The 26,723-nt window shown below is 47.8% G+C and overlaps 3 protein-coding genes across 3 annotated transcripts in view; 1 reads left to right on the forward strand and 2 right to left on the reverse strand.

Moving 5' to 3' along the window:
* The first annotated feature begins 1,197 nt into the window (after positions 1-1,197).
* On the forward strand, positions 1,198-15,257 carry LOC134033582 (E3 ubiquitin-protein ligase UHRF2-like). Its single transcript, XM_062477799.1, has 16 exons — positions 1,198-1,501; positions 5,594-6,025; positions 7,491-7,960; positions 10,059-10,277; positions 10,482-10,591; positions 10,923-11,109; positions 11,293-11,416; positions 11,979-12,086; positions 12,275-12,379; positions 12,484-12,590; positions 12,665-12,827; positions 12,949-13,086; positions 13,269-13,500; positions 13,761-13,912; positions 14,081-14,179; positions 14,528-15,257. The coding sequence occupies exons 1-16, from the start codon at positions 1,349-1,351 to the stop codon at positions 14,672-14,674; spliced, it is 2,946 nt and encodes a 981-aa protein (XP_062333783.1). The 5' UTR covers positions 1,198-1,348; the 3' UTR covers positions 14,675-15,257.
* Positions 15,258-17,467: 2,210 nt separating this feature from the next.
* Positions 17,468-22,287, reverse strand: oaz1b (ornithine decarboxylase antizyme 1b). Its single transcript, XM_062477736.1, is given in 6 exon segments — positions 17,468-18,654; positions 19,113-19,198; positions 19,292-19,464; positions 20,471-20,557; positions 20,559-20,610; positions 22,087-22,287. Coding segments are annotated over 6 exon segments (657 nt in total). The 5' UTR covers positions 22,212-22,287; the 3' UTR covers positions 17,468-18,520.
* Positions 22,288-24,942: 2,655 nt separating this feature from the next.
* Positions 24,943-26,723, reverse strand: part of LOC134033871 (inactive tyrosine-protein kinase PRAG1) — a 15,963-nt gene continuing 14,182 nt past the window's right edge. The window contains exon 6 of the mRNA XM_062478158.1: positions 24,943-26,721. Within this exon, the coding sequence (XP_062334142.1) occupies positions 26,095-26,721 (627 nt within the window). The 3' untranslated portion in view covers positions 24,943-26,094. The remainder of the gene's footprint in view (positions 26,722-26,723) is intronic.

Genomic DNA, 26,723 nt, shown 5'->3' on the forward strand with positions numbered 1-26,723 from the left:
ATGTAAAATGTATTAACTGAACTACTGCAAAACCTACAGTGCAGGCCATGCTAAATTGCTCTGCTGGATCGGAGTTGTGAATGAAAAGTAGGTAACTTTGTCCCATCTAAAAACCTTTGAAGCTCTTTGCCTTCAGTCAAACCATGGCACTTTTCTTTGCAAGTTACTAACCACAAGATGTCGCTCGGGACCGTAAACTCGGACTAAATTGCGTCAAACGTTTGTCTTCAAGGTTCAAAGTCCAACCATGGACCTTCTGAAAAAAATATTATTGACACGCAAAATTGATTTTTGAATTTCGAACCATGAACCATTTAGCCTGCTTTAAATGTGGTGGCTTGAGCTTATAAATTATAATGTTAAAGACAGTATGTAGAAACATCATACCTAAGAAAACATCCCTAATGTTTCCAAAAGGCATCGAAACGTAGCCTGTTAATGTTTAGTTAGATTTGAGTTTATACTTTAAATGTTCCATAAGTATATCCCACAGTGTATGTATGTTCCACAATTTTCAAAGTGTAGTTTGTTGTCCATCGCCATATATAGAAAGGAAGCCTGTCTCTTTAAAAGCTTTGTATCCATACTGAATTTTTATTTCGCGAGATTTGCTTGGCGCCGTGACCCCATGCGTGAGACACCTCTTGCAAGAATTGTTGAATTTGTTTATGTAAGATGGGCCACTCCGCGGTGTACCATGGGCCGCCACGATTGCTACACCATTAACAGGATTAGTGACAGCATTGCCAGAGGGGCTACTGGTCTGGAGGTAGACAATGCATCAGGTGATCATGTAGGTAGAATGCTCACAGTGATCCGTGTATATGCTCCTCATTGTAACAGTCTACTAAAAATGAAAAACCTAACAAAACACATTTCATCACAAAATTGCTAGTTATTTGCCGGTTGGCGGACTTAAATTGCGCATAAGTATAAGACCTAGCCTATAATTTTCATAGCTGGCCGTCAAAAAAATAATTTAAAAGGCATGTATTAGGCCGCTTTCTTTTTACAAATTCAGTTAGTGATCAGAAATGACACCTTCAAAGAGCCACCCTGACAATCACAATATATCAGTAAATCGATCGATTAACGAATCAATCATACGATTTGAGCGGGACTTTCTTGGGCCCACCGACGCCTTGACGCCGCGCATGGTTTGACACAGCCACGTGACGGCCCAAAATCAGATTCAAACAAAACGAGTTAACCTCAACGTTCTCCCCTGCAGAGGAAGGCGCAATGGAGCACTGAACACTTTCATATATATCCCCCTTTCCCCAAAACCCCTGGAATTGCTGTAAACATATTTCGGAAATCTTTGTGGTGGTCCTTGGTCAGTGGAAAGATGTGGATTCAGATACGGACCATTGACGGAAAGGAGACACGAACCATAGAGGATCTTTCAAGGCTGACTAGAATTGAGTCTCTACGATTGAAAATACAAGATATCTTCAATGTAAACCCTGAACAGCAACGGCTATTCTATCGGGGCAAGCAGGTAAGCGCACACTATCACTTGTAGAACCATAGCTGTCATTTTTTCAGTTCCACTTTGCAGGAATATGCGATGACCATCCAACGCTCCATCGCCCGGGAGCTTCCTGTTTTGATGGGAATTCGCCAACAGTTCTTGCGCAAGAGCCGTTGGACGCAGTGTGCCAGACAGTGCCATATTCATACGCGTTTGTACACATGTCTTCTAAGCTGTTACATTGTAATAATATTCAGTGTGGTGCGTGCAGTAACGTCGCGAATGTGGGGCTTATATACATTTTAGGCTTTTAGAGGGCCAGGAAAATATATATTCATAAAAATTCTGACCCAAACATGGTAGACAGGTTGTTTTTGTATTATTATTATTATTAGTATTATAATTAGTAGTAGTAGTAGTATTGATAGTAGTATTCTTTTGTGGTCTAGGAGTTATCTCACGCACGTCACTCTGAAGAACAATAGAATGCTGCCTAGGCTTATTCTGATCTTTTTCTAGAGAACAGATCCTCTGGCCCTCTCGTTGCCTTTGATAGATTTTCTGCATGAGGAAATTATGAATTTATTTACGTTGGGAGTATACTTAGCTCCACGTGCCTTCCGATCAACCCCAGTGATGTGCAGTGTTTACACACCCGCGCGCTGCTGGTTTGACCCTCGCGACGTCATTGCATAATGAGCACTGGTTATAGGCTCAATGCTATTGGACAATTGCAAATGATCATGGTATCAATGTTTTGGTACAACTATTTACAATCTTAGACACAGATTTTAGATGATTAAGTGGAATTTGTTAACAATAGCCGAAAAGTTCAGCATCTGATGTTAAGCATGACATTCTGTGCTGCAACATGGAGCTTTTTTAGAAATCACTTTAAATGTATTTCAGAAAACTTATTGGCTATCCAGATGGTGTGACAAAATGAGGTAGAAATGCAAGTGATTTACAAGGCTATTACCATGGACAGATGTTAGCTATACTGAGCCCTCCCCCCCTCTTCCTCCACATCATTTGAAAAAGTTTAACATCACCAAATGGCAGCAGTGGTGAGTGGGTTGAACACTGTTGATGTCCCTGTGACACCCCAGTTACGGTCATTCCTGTGTGTGTGTGTGTGTGTGTGTGTGTGTGTGTGTGTGTGTGTGTGTGTGTGTGTCTATGTGCATGTGTGTATGTGAGGGCCTGCCCACCTACTAACAGGCATTCACCTCAGTGATAATAAGTGGTGGGTGTAATTCTCTGTGCCAGCAGACCCCAATTAACTGGTTGATCCCAACACTCCTGTGTGGTGAATATCAAGGTGTTACAACTCAAATGACACAAATAACAAAGAAACTGCCCCATCTGTATACCTGATTTAGTTACAGAGCTAGTCCTCAATTCAACAACCTAACACCAGAACAATGTTTTTTCTGTAAGGCCCAGGGCCTCATGTAGGGCATGTAGCTAGGCTGTATAGTAAGTGGCCTGAAACCAGAAGGCCTAGTTGCTGTTTCATAGATATTGGCCTGGATTTTTGTGACATTTGAATGGACTTTTAGGTCTTTCATGTCATTTCCGTCTAGTTGGTTCGCTTGTTGGGTTTGAACATCGTCGTGAGTGCTCAGGAGTTCAGGTCTGTTTAGACTGATGTGACTTGGTCTTTCCTCTCTAAAGGAGATTCCCTGAAACTCCGTTCTGTCAGAGGAACAGCCGGAGTAAGCTAGATATGGAGAGACCGGGAGAACTGAAGAAGAAGGGGGTGTAGAGCGAATCGCTGAGCCAGTGCCAGTTCTCGCAGTCAGTCAGTCCATCTGAATGGAATCTGCGTATTCGTAGACATTAAGGAGATAGATAGGTGTGTGTGGGGGGGGTAAGCATAGTCTCCTAGTCTCGCCAGGCCAGGGGTTTTTCAGTCTTGTGTTGGATTGTGATTACAAATGTGACCTATTTCGGTTTTTCTGCTTTCTCCCTCTCTTTTGGCGGGTGGTAGGGGGAGGGGATGTGGGAGAGACGGGGGGGGGGGGGGGGGGCATGGTCTGATTGAGCAGTGTGTTAAGGGTGTGCCCTTTCCAAATCCCATAATTCTCTGTTGCACTACGTGCAAGCTCTGTCTCGCCGAACCCTGTTGTTCGAGAAATGGACACAAACAAATGGACACAAACACGGCACACACTAGCCTGCTCACACACTCACACAAACAAACAGGCATCGACAACGTAGCCTGTTAAGTAACAGGCACGCTCGATACAGCCATGTCTGTCCGCCATGTTTCCTGTCCGCTGTGATTTCCCAGAAGTGGTGTTAGGTTGCCCTGCGGAGAACAACAGAATGACTCAACGGTCAAGGATTTAATATATTCAGTCAGGAAGTATAGGAGCTGTTCAGTCATTAGGTAAATACTGTATGAGATCGCTTCTGATCTGAGTCAGAGAAGCTACGCTTGCACTGTCTGGAGGTTAGGGTCGAGAGTCTGGGGTATAGAGGTTGGAGCTAGTGGCTAAAGGCTAAGTCTAAAGGATTGAGGTTTTGAGGCTGAAGGCTGGCCTCTAGAGGCTGGAAACTGGGGTAGGGTTTTCCAAGAATTTGATAGAAATAAAATCACCATTCCTCTTTAAAAATGGCTTTACCCCTTGAATTTGATACTTAATAATAATTGCTCATATAATACATAACAACACTACATTAATAGTGTACTCTTTATTACTCTGTTTATAATTGTCCTCATTGTGGAAGCCCCCGCTGCTCCTAAAGCTGCCTGATGAGGAGCTGGTTGCTGAGGTCCTGGGGCTCAAGAAGAGAGATTACAGAAGAGGTAATTGAATCTCAGTGTGCAGGTCCAGCAGCCGGCAGTGAGAGTGGTGTACCATGGGATTTGATGCCAATGACATATCTGAATACTCTGGGTGTTGTAGATATACATTCTAGCCAGAGCAAGACTCTTTGTCCTGGTTGCCATATGTCTGTCTCTCAGTCTCTCTGTTCATCGATAATGAAGACCTCAGAGCAAAGCTAGACAGACAGGCAGTCAGGCACATGGACATGTGACTGAGGCAACCTGTGTATGTAAATGTGGGAGACAAATCCCCCAAAACGTGGAGGAAGCTAGACGACGCTCTGTCTTGTCGCCAAGCCTCAGAGCTGTTCTCTCTCAGCAACAACAAGGGCAGGAGCGGCGGCCATGTTGGTCTCTCTTCCACGTTGGACTGGAGGGGTTGAGGGCTGGATGTTGTTTGTGGCGTTTGTAACGCTGACTTTGGTTTCCTGCCTCCCCACGTACAGACAGTATTTGCAGTCCGCTGCCAGAGTCCCTATGTATGCGTAGCATCAAATGCTCGGGGGGGAGGGGGGGCAGAAAGGAGACAGAGGTGGGAAACAGTGGATCGTAAGAATAAGATTAATGGCAACCAAACATTTCTGTGTTTTCTGGGAGGACATACGAGGAGCGAAGGGAAGCAGCCATTTTACTGACATGAAGCATGACTGTGGTAATTTGCTTTTTCACCCGCTGAAAGAGAGGATGGGAGGTAGGGTGGGGGTGTGTGGCGCGGGGTGGAGGGGGGGGGTGAAGACAGAGACTGAGATTGTGTGTGTCTGTGGTTTTGGGTGGTTGGAAAGTGGAGGGGTGGTGTAAAAAAGGATGGGGGGTTGCTCTTTATTGGTTGCCATAGAAACCCTGTGCCCCCCCCCCCCACACACACACACACACTAACACCACCACCCCAGATTTATTTATTCATTTGAGGAACTGTGCATGGGAAGCAATGGTATGACCGATCAGATAAAGTCCAATTTCAACTCAAATCACCAATCTCCGCATTTCTTTCTGGTTTGTTTCTGAGATTCTCGTCCTCGACACAAGAAAGACAAAAACAAGTATAGAACTGCAAATGTATTGTGTGTTCCCCCCAAGGCAAATAATCACTGTAGCATTGAACATAGTTATGCAGACTCTGGAGAGATGGAGGCTGGGAAGGAGAGTGGAAAGGTGTTGTAACAGAACACTTGGGTTGTGTACCGTACTGTTCCAGAGTGATACAGGGTTTCTGTGCTTTATTTACCACAGAGACGTCTGCCAGTCTCCAGACTGCCTAACACCTCTCTTCCTGTGTGTTTCAGATGGAAGATGGACAGACTCTGTTTGACTACAACGTTGGTCTAAACGACATCGTCCAGCTGCTGATCCGTTCCCATGCCGACGCCCCTGACAGCCCCGCCCCCATGGACTGTGATGTAATTGCCTGCAGCTCGGCTCCGCCTGCTCCCCCTGCCGCCATTGCTGCTAACCCCTCCGCGCCTGTTACCACGACAACCATCACCTCGAGCACAGTTGTTGTCATCAATAACAAGAACAGCGACAACAAAAACAACAGCACAAACAAGTCGGACCCGACCCCTCCCACCACCACCACCACCAGTAAGACCAGCACCAACAGCACCAGTGACACCAGAACCAACAATGGGTCCAAGTCCTCCAGCATGACACTAGACAACCAGCCGTCCACCTCCACGCGCTCGGCACTAGTGGATCCAGGCATCGGCTTGTACAAGGTGAGCCACAGGAACCAGACTGGAGTAGAACCACAACGCCTCCATAAAAAGCTATGCAAATCTGAATTGGATTGGGTTTTTTTAGCAGATGGTGGCTGCCATTTTGACTGCCATTCATATCCGTTTCACGGTTTTGTTTGTTTGTTTGTTTCGGAATACCACAACCTACTAGCAAACCAGAATACTCTGCAGCCCTATGTTTGCGTAACCGTGGTTACTGGCTAGTAGTGACCCTGTCATACCTGAGGTTTTTAGACTTGGCAGACACCTCTGTTTCCCTGCATGCCACAAGCTCCATCACCATAGACACCAATTTCTAGTTGCCGTGGAGTTTTCAGCCACAGTTGCAGGTCCAGAAATGTCTGCCAGCCTGCCTCCCTCCTACTGACCCCAACAGGCAGGAGCACGATGGTTGTGGTAGAGCGACAGTGTGAAAAAGATTGGGCATACGGTTCAAAGGTTACATGTGTAAACACACCTCCAACTTTGACCCGTTGGTGGCGCTCGAGTGCTCAAGGGGCAGATATGAAACTTGGTGAAAAGGATCAAGGCACTCTCCTCAATGAGTGGGCCAATTATTTTTTACCATGCGGTTTACCAAACACAAGCAGCGATGCCTGTCTCCTGTCTGTCGCTTTTGCGTTGCGTAGGAAAGTTCCTGTTAGAAACACGTCTAACAATGGGCAGAATGCATAGACCTGTTGTTAAATAGATTAAGCATAAACGTTTATTTATTTGAAACCAATCTGTCTGAACCAGGTTCGAGATATTTAAATGATTGGTAATGTTTGGATATTTAGACCACAGCGCTGAGGCATTTCACCCAGAGAATAGAGTTTAGTGTTGCAGCTAGTGACTAGCAGCCATTACACCCACAGGATCGAGAATAACTTTGGTAGATTGCTACGAATTGTTGAGGAGATGCAGTGTTGGCCATGTAGCATGACGGTAACTGATATCTGTTGGATCCTTGACAAGTTTCTTGTGAGTTGGCCTAGTCATCTGGCAAGCAGAGGATGAGGTGGAGGGCTGCATGGAGGGGGTTTACCTAAGCATGTGTGACTTTCTTACAACATGGTGCCCCCAAAGCCAGTGGTTGGGAGTCCAAAAACTGTCAGAAGGCCCAAACAAACAATTTATGTGACATACAAAAATCGAATTGTGGAAGTTAATAATTTCCCTAGTTTTCTTCTGAGGTCAGTCCATGCTTTTCCAGGAGACTGTTTTGGGCAGTTGACCAAAACAGTGACTACCATAAGTACCTGACCTGCCCTGTCAGCTGGACAATGTCACAATTCTTCATCTTCGTATAAATACCTTCTAAAGTTCCATTGCCAATGGTGTTCCAAACAGCTAGTATTGACTAATCACATTTTTGTTCTCTCTTCATTTAAAGGGGCAGTCCACAAAAACTCCTCACAAACTTTTTCCCTCACTAATGTTGTTCTGTTCCCATCTGTTCCAGATGAACGAGCTGGTGGACTGCCGAGATGTGAGCATTGGCTCCTGGTTTGAGGCCAGCATAGAGAACGTGACGCGTGCTCCTAAGGTGCCCAAGGTCGGCCGCCCCAGCAAAAGGACTAATGGCAAGCTGGAGGCCAACCAGGACAGTAATGGGAACAGTGTTCTGAACTCTGACAGTGGGGCCTCCACCTCTCAAACAGACTGTACAACTGCAGCAGCTCCAGCTTCGGTTTTGGCCCCAACCTCAACCCCAACAGCAACCCCATATTCAACCCCAGCTCCAGCCTCAACCCCAACAGCAACCCCATCTTCAACCCCAGCACCCGTCTCGCCCCCTGTTCCAGCCTCAGCCCCAGCCTCAGCCCCAGCCTCAGCCCCAGACACGGACACTATGGCCACAGGCTCAACTCCACCCTCAACCCCAGCTAAAGCCAGAGAGGAGGATGTCATCTATCATATCAAATATGAAGAGTAAGTGTCCAGGGAGAGGGAGGGGACATCAACCTCTATGGTTAGGATGTAGCATATGTCTTATTGATTGGGGTAAAGATATAAGACAACTGCAAAATTGTTCAAATATTTGACATTTAGGTTCAGGTTCACGACTAGTTTAGCTGTACACAAGAAAGTGTGCGTCTTTGTATATCATTAGCACATGTTGCGGACGAGGCACAACTACAATCTCACATCTCTGAGTAATTAACGTAACCATTTTTGGGGTGGGTTATGGTGTCTTTCTCGCGCCCAATTAAGCAGAAACAATCCCATATTTCGGGTGGCAAAACCTTACAATGAGAGCCCAGTGCTTTGCGTCCGGATGAAGCAGATTGTGTATGTTTGTCTGTAGGGGGGGGGTGGGGGACTAGTTTGAAACCACATGCTTTAGTTGTCCTCCCTGTAGCTGGTGGGGGGCTGGTGGTGTAGCGGGTAAACAGGACTTGAGCTACGATTAGGAGTCGACCCTCTCTCGTTCTCGCTACCGTCTTGATATCTTTTTTAGCTCTTTCTTCCTGCCCCTTTTTCCTAATTTTCTCCGTCAAATTCATTCAGAGGCGGCCGTTTCCACGGCAACCGTGGCAGTTCTCTCCACGGAGTGTTGCCCTGTTCCTCTCTTCTCCTCTGCCGCTCTAATTGCCGCCGCCGCCTCCGAAAAATAAAAAATGCAGTCGTTGCCGGCGGTGAGCGAACTGTGTGCGCACACACACACACACACACACACGCTCTTTGTCAGACTGTGGAAGCTACGTTTTGCCCGTCTCCAACCATCCGCCATGTTCTGGCTTGATGAAGAATTTGTCTTTTTTTTTACTGATGACCTTGAGCTTTTTTCTCTCTCATTTCCTCCTTGTTGCTGACTGGCCCTCCCTCCTCCTCTGCTTCTCTGTGAGGTGCAGTTACTTGTTGGCTTTGTGTGGTGCTTCTGGTTGTCTTTGGCTCCCCTATAGCCTACACACACTGCCCCACAGCCTCCAAACCCAGCTTCTTGTCAGCCTCACAACCCTGGCCCACAGAGAACCCTTGGCCAGGGGTGGGGGGGGGGGGGTGGGGGGTGGGGGGGGGGGGGTTCCCAGCCCTCTGCTCTCACAGGCAGGAACAGCCTTGAGAGCATTAACCCACAGATAACGGAATGCTGAAATGTAAAAGAAGATTTCGCACCTGTCATTCTGGAAGAAGCACAGTTGGTATTCTTTGTATTGGTTCACACGTTCAGCATTTTTAATACATTGTTCTGAAAGTGATGTTTATATTATATTGTGATATTTGTGAGAATTTGAATGAAGCTTGTCAGACTCCTCAAAGTTCATGCATCTCCAGAATACCCACATTATATAAAAATGCATGAAGGAACAGTACACATAGTCAAGGAAGGATGCTGCTTTTCATGAACGTAGCTTCTTCTACAGACAGTTAAAGGGATGCCAGGTCACACATGCTGCAACATGTTCATTGCCTTCAGAGCTATGAGCTATGAGACACGGTTACGGTGACACAAGACACAAGAGCAGGAGGTGGAGACAGTTTGGTCACGCTGCCCCCTGTGGTGTGGAGCACTAATTACATCGAGTCACACCAGGCAGCTGGCAGCTGTTAAGGCTTTACTGACGGACCATGCCTCTGCTCTCATCTCCTCTCCTCCCCCTCTCTCTGTCCTGTCTGTCCTCTCTGTCCTGTCTGTCCTCTCTCTGTCCTGTCTGTCCTCTCTGTCCTCTCTGTCCTCTCTGTACTGTCTGTCCTCTCTGTCCTGTCTGTCCTCTCTCTGTCCTGTCTGTCCTCTCTCTGTCCTGTCTGTCCTCTCACTGTCCTGTCTGTCCTCTCCCTGTCCTCTCTCTCCTCCCCCTCTCTCTGTCCTCTCTCTGTCCTGTCTGTCCTCTCTCTGTCCTGTCTGTCCTCTCACTGTTCTGTCTGTCCTCTCTCTGTCCTGTCTGTCCTCTCACTGTCCTGTCTGTCCTCTCTCTGTCCTGTCTGTCCTTTCTGCCCTCTCTCTCTCCTCGCCCTCTCTCTGTCCTGTCTCTCTCTGTCTGACTGAGACCTGACAGACAGTGACGATGTTGATGACTGTCCTCCTCAGCTACCCTGAGAACGGTGTGGTGGAGATGCGGCCGCCCAACGTGCGTCCCCGGGCGCGCACCCTGCTGAAGTGGGACCAGCTCGCCGTGGGTCTGGTCGTCATGGTGAACTACAACATGGAGACACCGGAAGAGAGGGGCTTCTGGTTCGATGCCGAGATCACGGCGCTCCACGAGATCTCCAGAACCAACAAAGAGCTGCGCGTCAAGATACTGCTGGGGTAAGAGAAGAGGAAGGGAGGGGAGGAAGGGGAGGAGAACAAGTGAGAGGAATAGGAGAGGGCTGTGAGATGAGAAGGGAGAGTAGGAAGTAAGCTTGTAGACTCAGTAGAGTGAGGGAGTGAGAGAGACATCTTGCTGTCAATTGTTTAAAAAGAACAACTCCCTTTCTCCCCCCCCCCCCTCGTCCACTTCCTCTCCCCCAGAGGACCTGGTGATGTCATCGGCGACTGTAAGGTCCTCTTCCTGGATGAGGTGTACCAGGTGGAGAAATCTGGAGCCCCACCCCTCTCTGCAGCTGATGGACAGTTCAAACGTACGCCTCCGGCCAATTACACCAAGCTCCAGTCAGAGCCCCGGTCCAACCCACTCACCAATCCAGCCAATCACTTTCCGAATTGGGATACACCAGCCAATGGCAGTTAGAATAGGAGCCCCCATAGCCTGGCCTTTTAAAAAAAACTTTTTGTCCCATCTATTTGAGTAGTGTTTGGAAACTGGATGTTGCCCTTGATCCTGTGTACGTGTGTGTTTTTACACGTGTGTGTGTGTGTCTACGTATCTGTTTGCCGTGCGTGCGTGTGTGTTTCCTGTCTGTGTGCCTGCGTATCTGTGTGTGTGTACGTTCCGTGTGCGGTGGCATCCAGGGAAGAGCGGGCCGGAGTGCAAGCACTGCAAGGCGGACCCGGAGTCCGAGTGCCGCTTCTGCTCCTGCTGCGTGTGCGGAGGGAAGCAGGACGCCAACATGCAGCTGCTGTGTGACGAGTGCAACATGGCCTTCCACATCTACTGCCTCAACCCTCCCCTGGCCTCCATACCCGACGAGGAGGACTGGTGAGCGGACACAAACGCACTCGCGTGCACACACACACACACACAGGCGTGTGCCCTCATGTCAACGCAGTGCGCACACAAGCAAACACACGCGCACCCTCGTTCAGCCGTACGCCAGAAGCATGACTTGAACCTCTGTTAGATGTCAACGTTAATGTGTGTGTGTGTGTGTTCATCTGGCAGGTACTGCCCTACCTGTAAGAACGACACCAGCGAGGTGGTCAAGGCTGGAGAGAAGCTGAAGGCCAGTAAGAAGAAAGCCAAGATGCCCTCAGCCCACACTGAGAGTCAGAGAGACTGGGGAAAGGTCAGACACACAGACATCCACACACACAGATATCTACACACACACACACACACACACACACCCTCCACACAGGCAGAGTGATGTAGATTCGCTCCCTTTTGGTCTGACTATGCACTGATTATAAACTGCTTCCATCTCCTGCTGGGCTGTACCACGCTGTGTGTGTGTGTGTGTGTGTGTGAGAGAGTGCGTGTGGCAATGCTATTAACAATCACTCAGCGGAGTTCAGAGTTTTCTCAGAGCAGTGAGGAGAAAGGCTGTTGTTTTCCAGAAGGAAAACTGCCAACTTCAGCATCTCGTCAAACGTCCAGTCTGACTCAGAGTGCTGCCACATCTGGCTTTGATAGAGGCCACTGACTCACCAGTTGTAAAGGAAGTGTAAAATGGAGAGGATTTTTTTGAGAGGAGGGGGCGGGGGGTGTGTTAACTGTAAATGACAGTACCACTTCATTTTGAGGGCCCCCTCACACATACATATGTCTTGTATACATGCCATATGACCTAGGCCTGGCCCTTCGGTACTGTGTACTGTGTTGATGAGGATGTATGGGTGCTGTTTCAGGGTATGGCCTGCGTGGGGCGCACTAAGGAGTGCACCATCGTCCCCTCCAACCACTATGGGCCCGTACCCGGGGTTCCTGTGGGAACCACCTGGAAGTTCCGTGTTCAGGTGAGCAAATGAGAGCCCTGTTCATCCCCTCTCATACTTGATATGGACCTGCTTCTTTCTTCAGTCAACTCGTCATCAATGCCCCTCCTCTGTCTCTCTCTCTCTCTCTCTCTCTCTCTCTCTCTCTCTCTCTCTCTCTCTCTCTCTCTCTCTCTCTCTCCACTCCCCCACCCCCTACCTGGGTCCAGGTGAGTGAGGCGGGCGTCCACAGACCCCACGTGGGCGGTATCCACGGACGTAGTAATGACGGTTCCTATTCGCTGGTGTTGGCTGGGGGCTTTGAGGATGAGGTGGTAGGTTGTGCTGTCTCTCTCTCTCTCACTCTCTCTCTTCCTTAATTCCGAATGGATTCAAGCAAGCAGAAAAGGTTTATCGTGCGCGTGTGTGTGTGTCCCAGGACAGGGGAGATGAGTTCACCTACACAGGGAGTGGGGGTCGCGACCTGTCAGGGAACAAACGTATAGGGGAGCATTCCTTCGACCAGACCCTCACACACATGAACAGGTATTGTACCGCCCGACCGACCCCATATTCACTTCTATTTTCGGACCCTTGACCTGTGACCCCCTGCCCCGCAGGGCGTTGGCTCTGAACTGCGACGCACCGCTGAACGACAAGGACGGGGCGGAGTCGAGGAACTGGCGCGCTGGAAAGCCGGTCAGGGTGATCCGCAGCTCCAAGGGTCGACGCATCAGCAAGTATGCCCCCGAGGAGGGCAACCGCTACGACGGGATCTACAAGGTGATTTATGTCATCCATGTCGGATGCACTTGATTGAATTTCCCCAATGAAATTGAATCAGTGGGCAGGTCCTGTAAGTGCTTAATGTGTGTGTGTGTTTGTGTGTGTGCACGTCTGTCAGGTGGTAAAGTACTGGCCAGAGATTGGAAAGTGCGGTTTCCTGGTGTGGCGTTACTTGCTGAGACGTGACGACCTAGAACCCGCCCCCTGGACGCCGGAGGGTCTGGAGCGAATCAAGAAGCTGGGCCTGGCTGTGCAGGTGAGCAGCGAAGGAGCCTCATTGGCTCACCCTGGTGGTGGATACTGATCTCTGATAGGCTGGATCTGTAATTGCTCATCTCAACTCTCTGATTGTCCGTCTTTGTTGTTGGTTGCTCATCTCTGGCCGTTGATTGGCTGTACGCATGAGCGAGTCCCGTGGCTGATTGGCTGTTTCTGTAGTATCCGCCAGGCTACCTGGAAGCCATGGCCAACAAGACCAAGAAGGAGGCCAGTGTCCGGGGGGGCAGCTCCACACGAGGCAAACGACACGCAGGGCGGGGCCGGCCTCGGATACACCCCAGGAAGAAGGTGAAGGAGGAGGAGGAGGAGGAGGAAGAGGAGGAGAAGCCGGCAGCCAAGCAGGAGGAGGGCCCTCAGAGTAACGGCAGTCAGAAAGAACCCAAAGCCCCAGGTAGGTGGGACGACAGCGGCGGGGATCCATCTTGTCTACGCTCTTGAGAGTTGGTCCTTCCTTCCTGGATATCTGGGCACAGCTGTGCAGCCCGCTGTGACACTGATTGTAGGAAGGACTGCACCGCCGACGTCTGACTTGATGAACTCGGGACAAGTCCACTGTGTGTCAATGAATAGAATCTTTCTCCGAAACCCCTTCTCGATTCCTGACGTGTGGCCTTTGCTGTTGGCCTGTGTGTGTGTGTGTGTGTGTGGCAGACGTGTGCGTGGCTGCTGTGGAGCCGCCATCGAAGCGTGTGCGCGTCGAGGAGGCCTTCCAGCTCTCTGAGAGGCAGCAGGAGCTCATCAAGGAGGACACGCCCAACAAGAAAGTCTGGGACGAGGCCCTCAACTTCCTGGGGGAGGGGCCTGTACGACACATTAACGGCAACAATAAAAGGAATCATGACGAGAACGTCAACATGGCACCGAATCCCAATGGATTAGTGTGGTGTGTACATGGTAACAGTGACTCCATCTTCAATAGTTGTCCCTCTTGTCTCCCCCCCCTCCCTCCATCTTCCTCTCTCTCCGTCTAGAACTTCCTGAGGAAGGTGGAGCAGACCTTTATGTGTGTGTGCTGCCAGGAGCTGGCCTTTCAGCCAATCACCACTGTCTGTACCCACAACGTCTGCAAGGTATGTGTGTGGGCCCTCCCAAGACATTCCTCCAAGGGCATTTTATGAGTCAACTGAGCACATTTAAACTCATAATTACCATTATTAACCTACTCGCTTCTCTCTCCCTCCCTCTCTGTCCTCCACTACCTCTCTCTCTCGCTCCCCTGCTATCTCTTCCTCTCTTTCTCTCGCTCTCCCCTGCTATCTCTTCCTCTATTTCTCTCTCTCCCCTATCTCTTCCTCTCTTTTTCTCTCTCCCCTGCTATATCTTTCTCTCCATTCCTCTTTCTCTTCCTCTCTCTTCCTCTCTCTCTGTTTCCTATCTCTTTTTCTCTCTCATCCTCCCCACCTCGTCCTGGTCTTCAGAGCTGTTTGCAGAGGTCGTTCCGGGCGGAGGTGTATAGTTGTCCCGCCTGTCGTCATGACCTGGGGAAGGACTACATCATGGTCCTCAATAAAACACTACAGAGACTGCTGGACCAGTTCTTCCCCGGATACAGCAAAGGCCGATGAGACCCACACACACACACACACACATTAGTATGCACCCGCGCTGAAACATTCTGTATATGTTCATGTATACATTGGTACATCTAGATGCATACACACACACACGTGCGCACACACACGCAAACAAACCCTCCATTGGTGCCGGACAGTAGGGGCCGATCCTGTCTGTTGAACTCTGTTGGACTGTCCTTGTTAACTTCACCAGCCAAACACATGAATCTCAAGTCCTAAAACAATAACCACCCGCACACACAAACTCCCCTTTCTAATCCTCTCACACCCCTCAGTGAACTCAACCCTCCAGTGAGTATCCCCCTCCCAGCCCCGAGTAGCTCTGCGGCCCCTCTCCTGACACCTCCCTCGGTGCCCCAGGTCCCGCCATCTCGCCCCTCCTGCCCCGCCCCACCCAGGCTGTCTCAGAGTGGAGCCTGCTGGGTCGCCCTGGGGTGTCATGGAGAGATTCCTCCAGGATCCTCCAGGGGTCAGTGTTGGCCTTAGCTCCATCTCTCAACAGGATTAGAATTATGAAGGATTCATGAACCAGGTTTGAACCAGGCTATGACACTCACTACTCATTTTAATTGAACAATAATTGAAAAGGCAATCAAGGACTTAATCCCCCTGAACTGGTCAGATTGAAAATGTAATTGACCTTTAGTTTTGGGTGCAGCAGAGAGGATGCTAATGCTAGCTGTGCTATTGTTGTAAGGACAGGTCCTATGTGTTACCACACGTGTTGGCTACACATGTAAGCTAACTGCACACACTAGCTATACAAGCTAACCCATTCCTTCATTTGTCCAGATCCAGACAGCTCATTTCAAGATGTTCATACCCTTGCACCCCTCTCCCGCTTAATTTGTTTGTTTGTGGTGATGTCCTCTACTTTCAAATCAATTCAGGATTCTTTTACAAAGACATGCAAGTTATGCTATGGACTCTGCAGCAGCCAACTGTGATGTGTCCCTAACCGTGCTACTTAACACTCCTTTCCTTCTATCCTTCCTTCTTTCTTCCCGTCCTTCCTCCCATCCTCCCTTCGGTCCTTCCTTAATCTCTCCCTTCCTCCTGCCCGCCTCTTAAAACGCTTAAATACCGTCAGAAAATATGTTCCTTTCAGCCTCAACTGGCAAACTGATAGTCTGCTTTTCTCTGTGAACTGTGCTCAGTCCTCTCCTCCTCTCTCTCCTCTCCCCCCCCCGCGTGGGCTACAGTCCCTCTGTACAGTACAGTTCTAGATGTTGTGTGGACGCTCTGCTTCAGCTTACGTGTTGTTGTGTTCTATGTTTCTATTGCACTTACTGACAAAAAGAGATGTTGGAAAAATAATAAAAAAGTCACATCTAATTTTACTCTAATGCTTTACTCAAAAGTATGCCATTTCAGTTTAGTTGCCTACTCCATATTTTAATCATTAGTTATTTTTTATGTGGCAACCTTTTACTTTAGCTGCTGTGACAGCTTGAAGAGTTTCATTGCTTAATATTGTGATCTGAAATTTTATACATGGTATGATAATACTTCATATGTACCTATTAAATATTTTGATTCCAAAAAGCGGGTCTGCCTTTCAAATCTGTTCATTTACATTGTTAGTTATGATGGACACGTGGAGCTGTTTTCTCACGTTCTCACACACACTTTTTTTTACCATCAGATCCTCTCTCGTCTCCTACTCACCCTCTCACATTCACGTACAATCGTATTCACACCTTCACTCATTCTACACAACTTCTCCACCTCAAACACATCTACATCAAGTACCTGTTGAAGCTGGATTCTGTTGTGGCGTTCCATGGTTGCTAAGGCAGCCATGGCGAGAACGGGGCAGATTATTCGGCTGGAGGTTGACTTGGCAGACGTGTGTGTGTGTGTAACACGCTGGACACACACATCTGTGTGAGTCAGAATTACACAGAGGACAGGGGAGAGTTCAAGTTGATTTGTTTCAGCCACAGCGTCTGTGTTTGTCTCGCGGTCTAACTCAGACTCTCGGTACAGACGTGAAAGATGACCCACAGGAGAGTGTTTCTACAATCTAGTACACTCACAGGGTCTGAGGTCAACAGAACAGTCAACCAGTTGGGAAACTGAGGTATATGGAGTAGGCTTTAGTGGTACACCCTCCATCCCTTAAAAACAGGAAGTTGCCTAAAATCACACACGACAAAATGGTGAAGATGTTTGAGGGGAAGTCCTGCTTCTTGACGTCAGTATCCTCTGGTCTCTGCGGAGGAGACCCCTGGTGGTGAGAATTAAATCATGTTTTCAATCCCCCAGTCTGGTAACTGACCTATTTCACAAGAAGCCAGTGAATGTTGCGGTAGAATCTTCCAGTCTGTCACTTCCATCACTTGTTGCTCTTGATGGACAGGTTGAGACTGACTCTAATCAGCAGCTGATGATTGATCCTCTTGATCAGTTAAATGGGTTGTCAGTCACAACTGGGCCTTACAGCTGGGTGGTTCTCCGGAAACAGGGTTAGAAGCACCAACAGGGTTAGAAGCACCAACTCATTTAGCAATGCTTAACCTTCACTGTGATTTTGAAATGTTTGTGCCTCATTGCAGTTGTAACAGTCCAACCCCCCCCCCCCCTCTCTTGTCCCCCCCTCAATAGAGAATTGGGTCCCAGTCAGAGTGGAGGTCTTCCCCCTCAATGTGTTTTGATCAGAAGAGGTCACCCATCTCTAACACGGCTTAACCCGTCTCTGCACACCCAAAGCAGTCATTCCCACACTGAACACCATAAACATCCATATAGCATGTGTGTGTAGTAAAGCTTTCACATGGATGGTTTACTTTTCAGATTTTTATTATCACAGAAGCACAACAGGTACCACTATGCAGGTGAACATCAATATGAAAAACAGAAACTGTATTTTTAAAGGAATGCTAGTCCAAAATCTGATCAGAACATCACAGCAATAGTTGTATTTCTCAACAAAAACAAAGAAAAGCTGATGCTACTACAATGTCAGATATGTGACAAGAAAAAAGCTAAATAAACCCACTTTGGATCTTCCCAACTTACATATATATATGTAAGTATATATTTTCTTTTAGCTTTGTACCAAATTCAACCCCGTTATGATTATATAATTAATTCAAATTGAAGAACCCTAACAGTGAAACAACAGCATTCACCTGTGCCCTCTGACTCACTCTGATAAACTAGGGTCAACAACCAGCTATAAAGTACCAAATATTGGGTATGTTGCTGAAAAGCAATTAACAAATACTCATATCACAATAACCATGTTTTATGCCTATGAAAAACGATATTAGCGCTCATTATCAAATTGATTCCATTAGAACACCGGTTAATCTAAAATTAGGGGAGGGGCTCTTTTGACAAAAGTTTTTAGCCAATGAAATTTAAGCTGGAGTACCCATGCGTAAACCTGATGACCTTGTTGTACATTCAAGAAATAAAGAAAACATCCTCCTCTGTCTTTCATCAAAAACAAACTAAAATCTCGGAATAACAAATGAAACAAACAAAACAAGACAATGATTGGTAGATATGAGAATTGCAATATGCTCATAAGTCAAAAACAACAGCTCCCTCTATTTAACTGTCTGAAAGATACCAATAACCTAGAATAACAGCCAAATCAACAGATAAGAGACAGATCCAGCCACACATGAAAACAGAATAACACGGCAGTCTAAACTAGTCCTGGGAAAGAAAAGCAGAGAGGGATGTTTAAGCACTTGGGTCGGGAGGAGAGGCGGGAGCTTTGGGGTGGTTAAATGTCGGGGTAGTTGGTGTCTAGATATGGGGAGCCAATAGGGGATGGGGGCAGTGAAGGTAGGATGAGGGAGGGAGGGGGGGGTCGCCAGGTTTCTACTCCTCGTCAGAGGAGGAGTCCCTGTCGAAAGTGTAGGCCATGAAGAGGACGTCGGGGCGCGGTGGGACGAGGGCGTGGCCAGGTTTCACCATCTCAAAGCCCAGGAAGCTGAACGTACGCAACAGCTTGGCTACAGGAAGAGAGACAAAAGGACATTGTTCCATACTGCTACACCTCAACACTGTTGCATGCTATGGCATTGTAGCATACTGCTACACTCCTATTGCTACATTGTTATATACTACTGTACAATAACACATTACTAGTCTGTTAAATACGATGACGCTGTTACATACTGTGGCATATACACAACACTACAGATGCCAACTACTACTAATTTACTGACAGATGCCCATCTGGGACAGGAGGGAAAAACGTCATGTCACCGCAGCTTGGTTAAGAGTAGGGAAGCGAGAAGCACACTTATGTAAGATCTGTTCACACAGGCTCAACTGGAGGCAGAGGAAACAGGGAAATACACAGAGGCCTAAATATAAGCATAACAATAGGACTTCCTCCTCTGGGTCTTTATAGTGAACGTGAAATGAGGTGGGTCGGATGGGCGTTTGCGGACTAAAGGGCCGGTACCTCTGTCATCTCGGGTCTTGTAGAAGCAGACAAAGACGCTGACAACTTTCAGGTGTTCTTCAGCGTACTCCAGGAGAGCTGCAAAACTGGAGGAGAGAAGAAGACACAAGCGGGAAGATGACAGGACTGAAAAGAAGACGTTCACACACAAGCTTTGGAGAGGGAACAAACACACACACCTCTCCTTACTGCCCTCAGGGAGAGGTTCCAGAGGGATCTCCACGTACAGGGCGCTGCCACTCAGCACCGCGGCCCACTGGACCACCCTGGAAGCTGTGGGCCGGCTCTGGAAGTGGAGTATCCCGGGCCGACCGCTCCCCGGAGGCTCCTCCCACACCGTCAACTTCCTGTCCTGGGAAAAAGTCAAAACGGACATTTAAAACGTGGGAATGAAAAACAAGGAAAATGGCTAGATGTTTACGCCGTGGAGGCATCAGGTAAACTAAAACTAAAACTCAGTGACCCTGGAAAAAACAAAAAACAGGTCGAACGACATATAGCCAAAGTTCGGATTAGGTAGAACTACCATCTTGAGAACGTGCGTCTGAGGCTTCAGTCCACCTGCTAACCTGTCACCGACATGTGTGCCTGAGGACTCCCAACAGAGGGGAGAGAGACAGGACGGGCGCACCTCCATTCTCAATAGTGGACTCCTTCCCAAGCCTCCTCTTGTACGCACTGGTCCGACACAGCCCAAGGAGTTAACACAATGTTCAGGAGGGTTTCAGATTCCACATTCCTGTCCAATTTAGCCCCGTCAGCGTCGGCGGACATGGGGCATGGGGGCACGACGCCATCGACACCCCACCCATCCGATACATCAAAACAAAAGTCGACTCTGTAAACGAGGAAGCGAACGGGGAGGCCATGTGACAGGATGTGGTTTTGGCAGGACCGCCAGAGATCCTGTCTCCGCTTCCTGCTCTGCTGGTTTGTTTTGAACACTGCTCAGTGGCGAACAATAACAATAACACAGAGGCCCGGCGCTGCCGTTTGTGTGGGAGCTGTCGTTAGCTTCCAGGCATATTGTTGTCGGCCATGGGGAAACTTTGGAGGGGGGCGGTTCTCATGCGCTTGGCTCAACTGTGGAAACGGGTGCCTGCGAGCACATTCAGCTCAAACAACACTACTCGGCCCGGAGAGTTCACAAACTTTTTTTATGCTCGGAGGGAAGAAAAAAACAACAACAATCTGCTGAAGATGAGAAATTCGGCACTCTGTATCCATACACGTCTCTGGACGCGTTCTACGTGAGGTGTTTTGTAAATGCGTGTGAACGCGCATCTTAGTTTTGCCAGCTTTTCTCTGCAAGTGTCCGTGTGCATCAGTGTGTGGGGGGAAGGGGGTGTGGAACTCACTGCGTAAAGTGTCCGAGCTGAAGGAGTGTGATCCCGTTGACCATTCCCTCGCCCACCTGGGATCTTCAGAGGTGGGAGAGGGTCATCAGGAGCACGACAGAGGCACCGGACCCAGGGTACTACTGCAGTGGAGGGACAGGCTGAACACACAAGAACACCGTTTAAGAGACACAAATAACACCGTTAAACATACAAATAACACACAATAACACACAGCAAAGTTAGACAGATTCAAACAACAAAGTCAGAGAAGTAATTATTACATAGAAGTATTGGTATAAAGAAATTGTAGAAAGATTGATAGCTACAAGCAACACTCACAGTTAGAAACACACAAAACAAACTGCTAGATACATACGAATAAATGTCAGACAGATACAGCGCGATGTAAATAATTTAGGCAAGAAAAGGGAACGAATTAACCTTCCATGCGCAAAGGTGAGTGGTTTCAATGCGGCTGTAATGTGCGGCGCAGCGCTCAAACTAACTAGGGGTTGCGTAACAACCTTGGAATTTGACGCGTCTGCGTTTCAGGGCAGGAATGTAATAGGGCGGCCTTCACTGACCCGACTAACAAGTAAATATGTTTAGGGACGGACGGACCAACTGGCAAATACATAACGCGCATGCAAAACAAAACTGGTCATATCTGGTCCAATTTCCGAAACGGTCTGATGTATTTATTTAACCAACAATAGTGTCCCTGCATGCATTGTTGATTTAAAGCTTTTGAATAATGATTAAATTAAGAATTTAACTGCCCGCATCGTCGAGTGTTGATCAATATTTTGCTGATCAAGAATAGGCAAGTAACCATCTGTAATTTAGTGAGGATTGCAGAAGTGACACAAATCTGCCACATATTTGTTACAGTTCTGCAACGTATGTCACCCTCAGATGTTGGTTACGGTTGTACAGTAACGGTAGTTGACATCACCAGGAAAGACCAACGGTACTCGTAATAGTGACTCTCTGGCAAAGCCTGCTCAATATCAATTGGTCAACAATACTGAGAACGGATGTTGAAATGTTAGCAGTAAGCGTGCAGAAGCTTTCAGAAGATAGACATGAAGTAGGTAATCTTCCCTAGTACTATAAAAAATCTCGGGCCTTTACATTTAAGATGCTAGCTATACAGCAACTGGACAATTACTGTAGCGATTGATAGATAGATGGCATTCCTGTGTATCATTAAAAAAAATATTGTATCCCGCATCTCTTAAATGATATTAACGTATGCAGATGCCTGTAAAAATAAAAATAAAGAATAAATTGCAAACTTCCGATCTACAGAGTAGCAGAAATAATTATCATAAGCAGTGTTGAAAGTGACGTAGCTAGTGCAAGCTATCCAGCTAGCATCAAGCTACGGAAGATGGTAAGTTATTTAATGATTAAAACGATTCCGATTACATCTGTACCATATCCGAATGTCTATTTTGAAGATAAAAACACCGCCTCGATATCAAATACGCAACCATTGATTGTACAACATATAACGTTTGCTATATTTGGGATCCCCAACCGCACTGAAAAACACCCCTCCCCCACTGGTACAGTAACTGGCTAGCTAGCTAGCCACTTGTCAGGTGGCTATTTTTTCCGTCTTCACTTACTTGCCAATCATGTCACAAATACTACTACTTAAATCCGCCATTGTAGTAATATACTGCTGTTTTCCTTCTTTTTCGCGAGCAAAGCAATGACTGTTTAGGATCCGCTGGAGGTTGGATTTTACCATCCGGCCTCGGAGAGAGACACGACGGGCTGACTTATCGCTGCTATGGTCGGCAGACGAATAAACCAACGGTGTATCTGCACAGCAGCAAGTATCCGGGCAGAGAGTCTAGAAGTTAATCAAGATAGTCCATTGGTCATTTGAAGGGAAGTAGCTAAAACCCCTTTCAATGATTTCCAGAAACGTATTTTTAGTTAACCCAAGCATATGAGGCATGATGGAATTTTGAATGGAAAACAATAAACAGATTGGGTATAATAATAATAATACATTGTGAGACACGTCAAAGGGAACTATGTCTGCAAGAAATAAACATAGCAGCCTATACAAATTTATGGCTACCATTAGCAAGACATCATTCTATACTTTTTCTTATGTGCTTATTATTATTTATGTTTTATTTTTATTTTTCAAACGTTCAAATAAATGTAGAAAATGTGTTGAAATATGAATGATAGGTGAGACAGAGTGCAAATGTTAGCATGTACTATCAAAACCAATGGAAGAGCTCAGTCCTTGCCCGCATATTTTTCGCGGGATGAAGACATTCTCGAACGCTTGTCAACCATCTTGGTAGTAACATGAGAAAAACAACTGATACGTACGGAGGTGAAGATACGTGGGGGCGTCTAGTGGAAAAATACCAAGGCCAGTCGAACTAACAACAAAGGACAGTTGGGTTGAGGTTGTTCACAACAAGCAAAAAGTTTTCTGTGCAGGACCCAATGAGGCATATATCTTGCAATTACTTAATTACAAAATTGTGATAAATCATAAAGACTGAATGCAATCGAGATTAATCTTAACAAAATGTGTACATAATCAGAATCATTTGCATGACTAACTGAATATTGTAATGCACATTGACATAGGAACTTTAACGCGACAAATGGCAGTGCTCATTTTGGACCCTTCTTAATACGTTATCCCAGACTGACCATCCAGACTAACGTTTAACCCACAAACTAACCCTAACATTAGACCAATGCCTAACTTCACTCCATCTAACTCAGGACCCTAGGACGAACCATTTAATAGGTCATGAAGCGTTTGCATAAAGTTTTGCATTGTGTTGTTTGGTTATTCATCAGGGTTCATACATCAGTAGCTATTGTGTTTACAGTGTCACTGTTCACAGTATGGTAGTTCACAGTACACTTTTTTAGCTAATCAATCTATCCATATCCCAAATCTAAAAGCCAAAACATATAGCAGTGTTAGTCCCATGCAATATTTATGTTTTGGCACTTAAACCTAAACAGAATCTAAGTTGGTGCAATGTGTTCACGCAAGTTACATTTAACTGTACTATGTATCTGTAACCACTAGATGTCAGCCTTGCATCATAAACATGTCATCAGTATGTTTTCCACTGCAGCTAAAATAAAGTATACAGTATTTTCTCTTAATGTAATGGTTAATTATTATTAAACCCCAAAACGGTCTGTGTCAAATACCTGCTTTTGTGACTAGTGGGGATATGGGGGTGGGTTCAGATTTGGATATGGAGGTGGGTTCAGATTTGGATATGGAGGTGTATAGAGTTCAGGTGGGGGTCTGTGGTCACTCAGGCGGAGCCTACCGGGCTGAAATGATCATTGAATCAGAAAGCTGGATGTTAGCATCACTGTAGCGTCTCTTCTGAAGTTGTAACAAACTGTAAATGTGGGTTGTAGAGATCTAACGTGAGCCTGTCTGCATCTACAGCAGAGGAAACCCACTAGGATTCATTTGCATATTTGTTCACCTTATTTATCTGACATTAACGTCTTCATTGTTGAACTTTAATTGACCATTCAGGTTCAGTTCACTGCTCTGCAATCATCCCACAGATGTCCTCAGGTTGTGCGAAAAGAGATCTGTCAGACCTATGTTAATTGAGGACAATAGCTTGGGAGTGTTGCTGTTCTTAGGGGTTGCTGGGGTCACTCAAACGGGTGACTGGTTCCTCTGACAACCGTTATTCCATTGGCCGCGGTCCCATAGCAACACATTCCACCTATGACAAAGGAGCCGGTGGTGTTTTGGATTCAGTGAGGTGAAGCAGAGAGTGTATCTGGACAAGGCAGAGGGAGTGCAGGGATGAATCTCAGACAAGCTTTTGAATAGACAGAATTGTGAGTGCCGGAATGGGAGAGGCTTGCTTTTAGGCATGTCTGCCTGACGCCTGAGTAGATGGGAAGCTAGTTCCCATCCTGAAGCAGGAGCACTTAGGAGGAGAGAGGGAAGTGATGTAAGACACTGGGGGGGGGGGGATTTGGCTCACCCCAAATTTCAATTTCAGCAACACAACAAGCTTGGGCACTGTCGTTTTGTAAGCAGAGAGATTACTGTTGTACAGGAATGTTAAACTGAGGGTTCGGCCGTACTGTTTCTCTGTGTTGCTCTGTACTCTTCCGGTCCTCCTGCATTCCGGTCCTTTCTAACAGTGCAAAGTCCACTCATGGTGACAAGTCACAATGTTACAAAAACTCAACAAAATAAAGACCCCATGTACTTGTTATTAGATTTATTTAGAGAGGTTCCTAGAGAGGGGGAAAGAAGTAAAGAGGGAGAAAGGGAACCACAGAAGGGCTGGAGGAGGATTTAAACCCACATGGCTCAGTCCTGCAGAACCATCTAGTAGTACCTCTGACACCAGACTCCCTCACATATGGTCACAACACGTTAGTTCTATAAGCAACGTGATTGGATCCACTTTTCCGTGACCACAAACAGACAGACTGGGACATGGTTAGCACGTGTGAAAACATATTTACAGTTTATTGATGCCGGTGAGGCTTACACAAACCAACTGGATTAATACGAGTATTAGTCGTTAGACGGCATGTTCTGGTTTCTCTGGACATCATGACAGCAGAGTGATAGCTGGACGGTATCTGTTCGGTGTTGCTGGGCAGAGACAGGAGGATCCAGGGATCCAAATCAGGTGTGACTGAGCCAGCAACACAACAACGGCAGCTCCAAGCAACAAAACAAGCAACACAAACAGTAAACCTAAACAAAGGCGTTCCAGTGACAGCTACTGGGTAAACAGATTGGATAATATAAATACATTGACTGTTCATTCACTGCTGTTAAGTAGCATTCACCTGTTAAGATGCTCTCTGCACAAAGTTCAGCCCGTCTCCTCAAACACACACACACGCGCTCCGTGAAAGTCCTGTTTCACATGGCCAAAATATAATAATCGGAATAGTTCAATACAATTTACAATTCTATGATGCCAGTCTGACACAGGGGAGAAAAGGCACTGTGAGTCTCCATCAAACTTAACATAAGGGCAACAGAGTCTAACTAGAAGCAAACACTAGAGATAGTAAGATCTCAGTTGTTCATTCCTACCGTCCGTCATCGACTCCTGTTTCGTCATCAGTTGGTATGTATTTACTATCCAGAGGAAAGAGAGAGCCACGTATGGAACTTGGCCTGTGACGTGTAGCCAGTCAGAGGAGACGAGCAAGCTGCAATGTCTGCTACAATCAATCAGGTGAACGAGAGCTGGGCTGAGAGAGCGGGCAGGAGGATGCTACTGGTTCATACGGCTCTGAACGCAGCACAGAGAGCTGGAGGTCAATAAGGACGTGGCGCCGTCGAGGACGGCTTCGCGCGAGGACAGGCAGGGCTGGCCTCTCTACAGGCCCGCTGTACTCCCCCACACACGTGTGTGTAGCGCATTCCCATTGCCGGCTTGCCCTCCACCCATGGACACAGAGCGCTCAGTCTGGATGGAGGGGAGGATGTACAGACAGGCACGCTGGTTCACGTCGTTCCTCCTTTTAGGTGCTGGACAATCTCTAGCGCTCCAACAAAGGCCCCAATCCAGGGGCGATCGCCCAGCTGTGTGTCCGAGGCGTGCGCAGAGGGGGGGGGGGGGCGGGGGCCTCTACTTGAGCGCGTAGAGAAGCTCGGCCGTGTGACAGAGCGACAGCGGGTGAGCGGAGGAGAAGTACTGACAGCACAGCCAGTCCTCCAGCTCGGCGTTCCTCTCGGGCTCCAGCGAGCGCTCGGCAAACTTCATCATCAGCAGGGCTCGCTTCACGTCCAGCCAATTGAGGAGGCCCTCGTGGCGGGGGCCGGCCCCCGAGGCTCCCCCGGGGCCCCCGTCCCACTGCTGCTCCAGCAGGTCCCTCCGGGGGCCCCAGAGGAGGCCCTGCAGGGCCCGCTTTGCCTCCAGGATGTGGATGCGTTTGATGGGGTCGGGTTGGAGCAGCAGGCGGGCCAGGCTCTGGAGGCCGGCGGAGTAGAGGGACAGGGGGGGGATGGGGGGCAGCTGGTCACAGCGGTAGTCCTGGTCCCTCAGGGTGGGGCTCACCTCGAAAGGGTTGGGCTGGTGCAGCAGCTCGTAGATCAGGATGCCAGTTTGGAACTCGTCGAACTTGCGGTACTGGGCGGCCGACACGATCTCCGGCGCCAGGCGGGCGTGGTCGCGCTTGAACCGCGGGTCGGCGTTGGCCGCCGCCGCGTCCTCAGCGGTGCGCCTCTTGGCCTTGGCGAAGTTGCTGACGAGCAGGC

This window comes from Osmerus eperlanus, chromosome 14, assembly GCF_963692335.1.
Source record: "Osmerus eperlanus chromosome 14, fOsmEpe2.1, whole genome shotgun sequence".
Taxonomy (NCBI): Eukaryota; Metazoa; Chordata; class Actinopteri; order Osmeriformes; family Osmeridae; genus Osmerus; species Osmerus eperlanus.

Coding starts and splice junctions, on each gene's coding strand:
- LOC134033582 (XM_062477799.1), top strand. CDS start 1,349: ATGTGGATTCAGATACGGACCATTGACGGAAAGGAGACACGAACCATA. Junction 7,961..10,058: donor TATCATATCAAATATGAAGA/GTAAGTGTCCAG, acceptor TGTCCTCCTCAG/CTACCCTGAGAACGGTGTGG. Junction 13,087..13,268: donor AGCTGGGCCTGGCTGTGCAG/GTGAGCAGCGAA, acceptor CTGTTTCTGTAG/TATCCGCCAGGCTACCTGGA.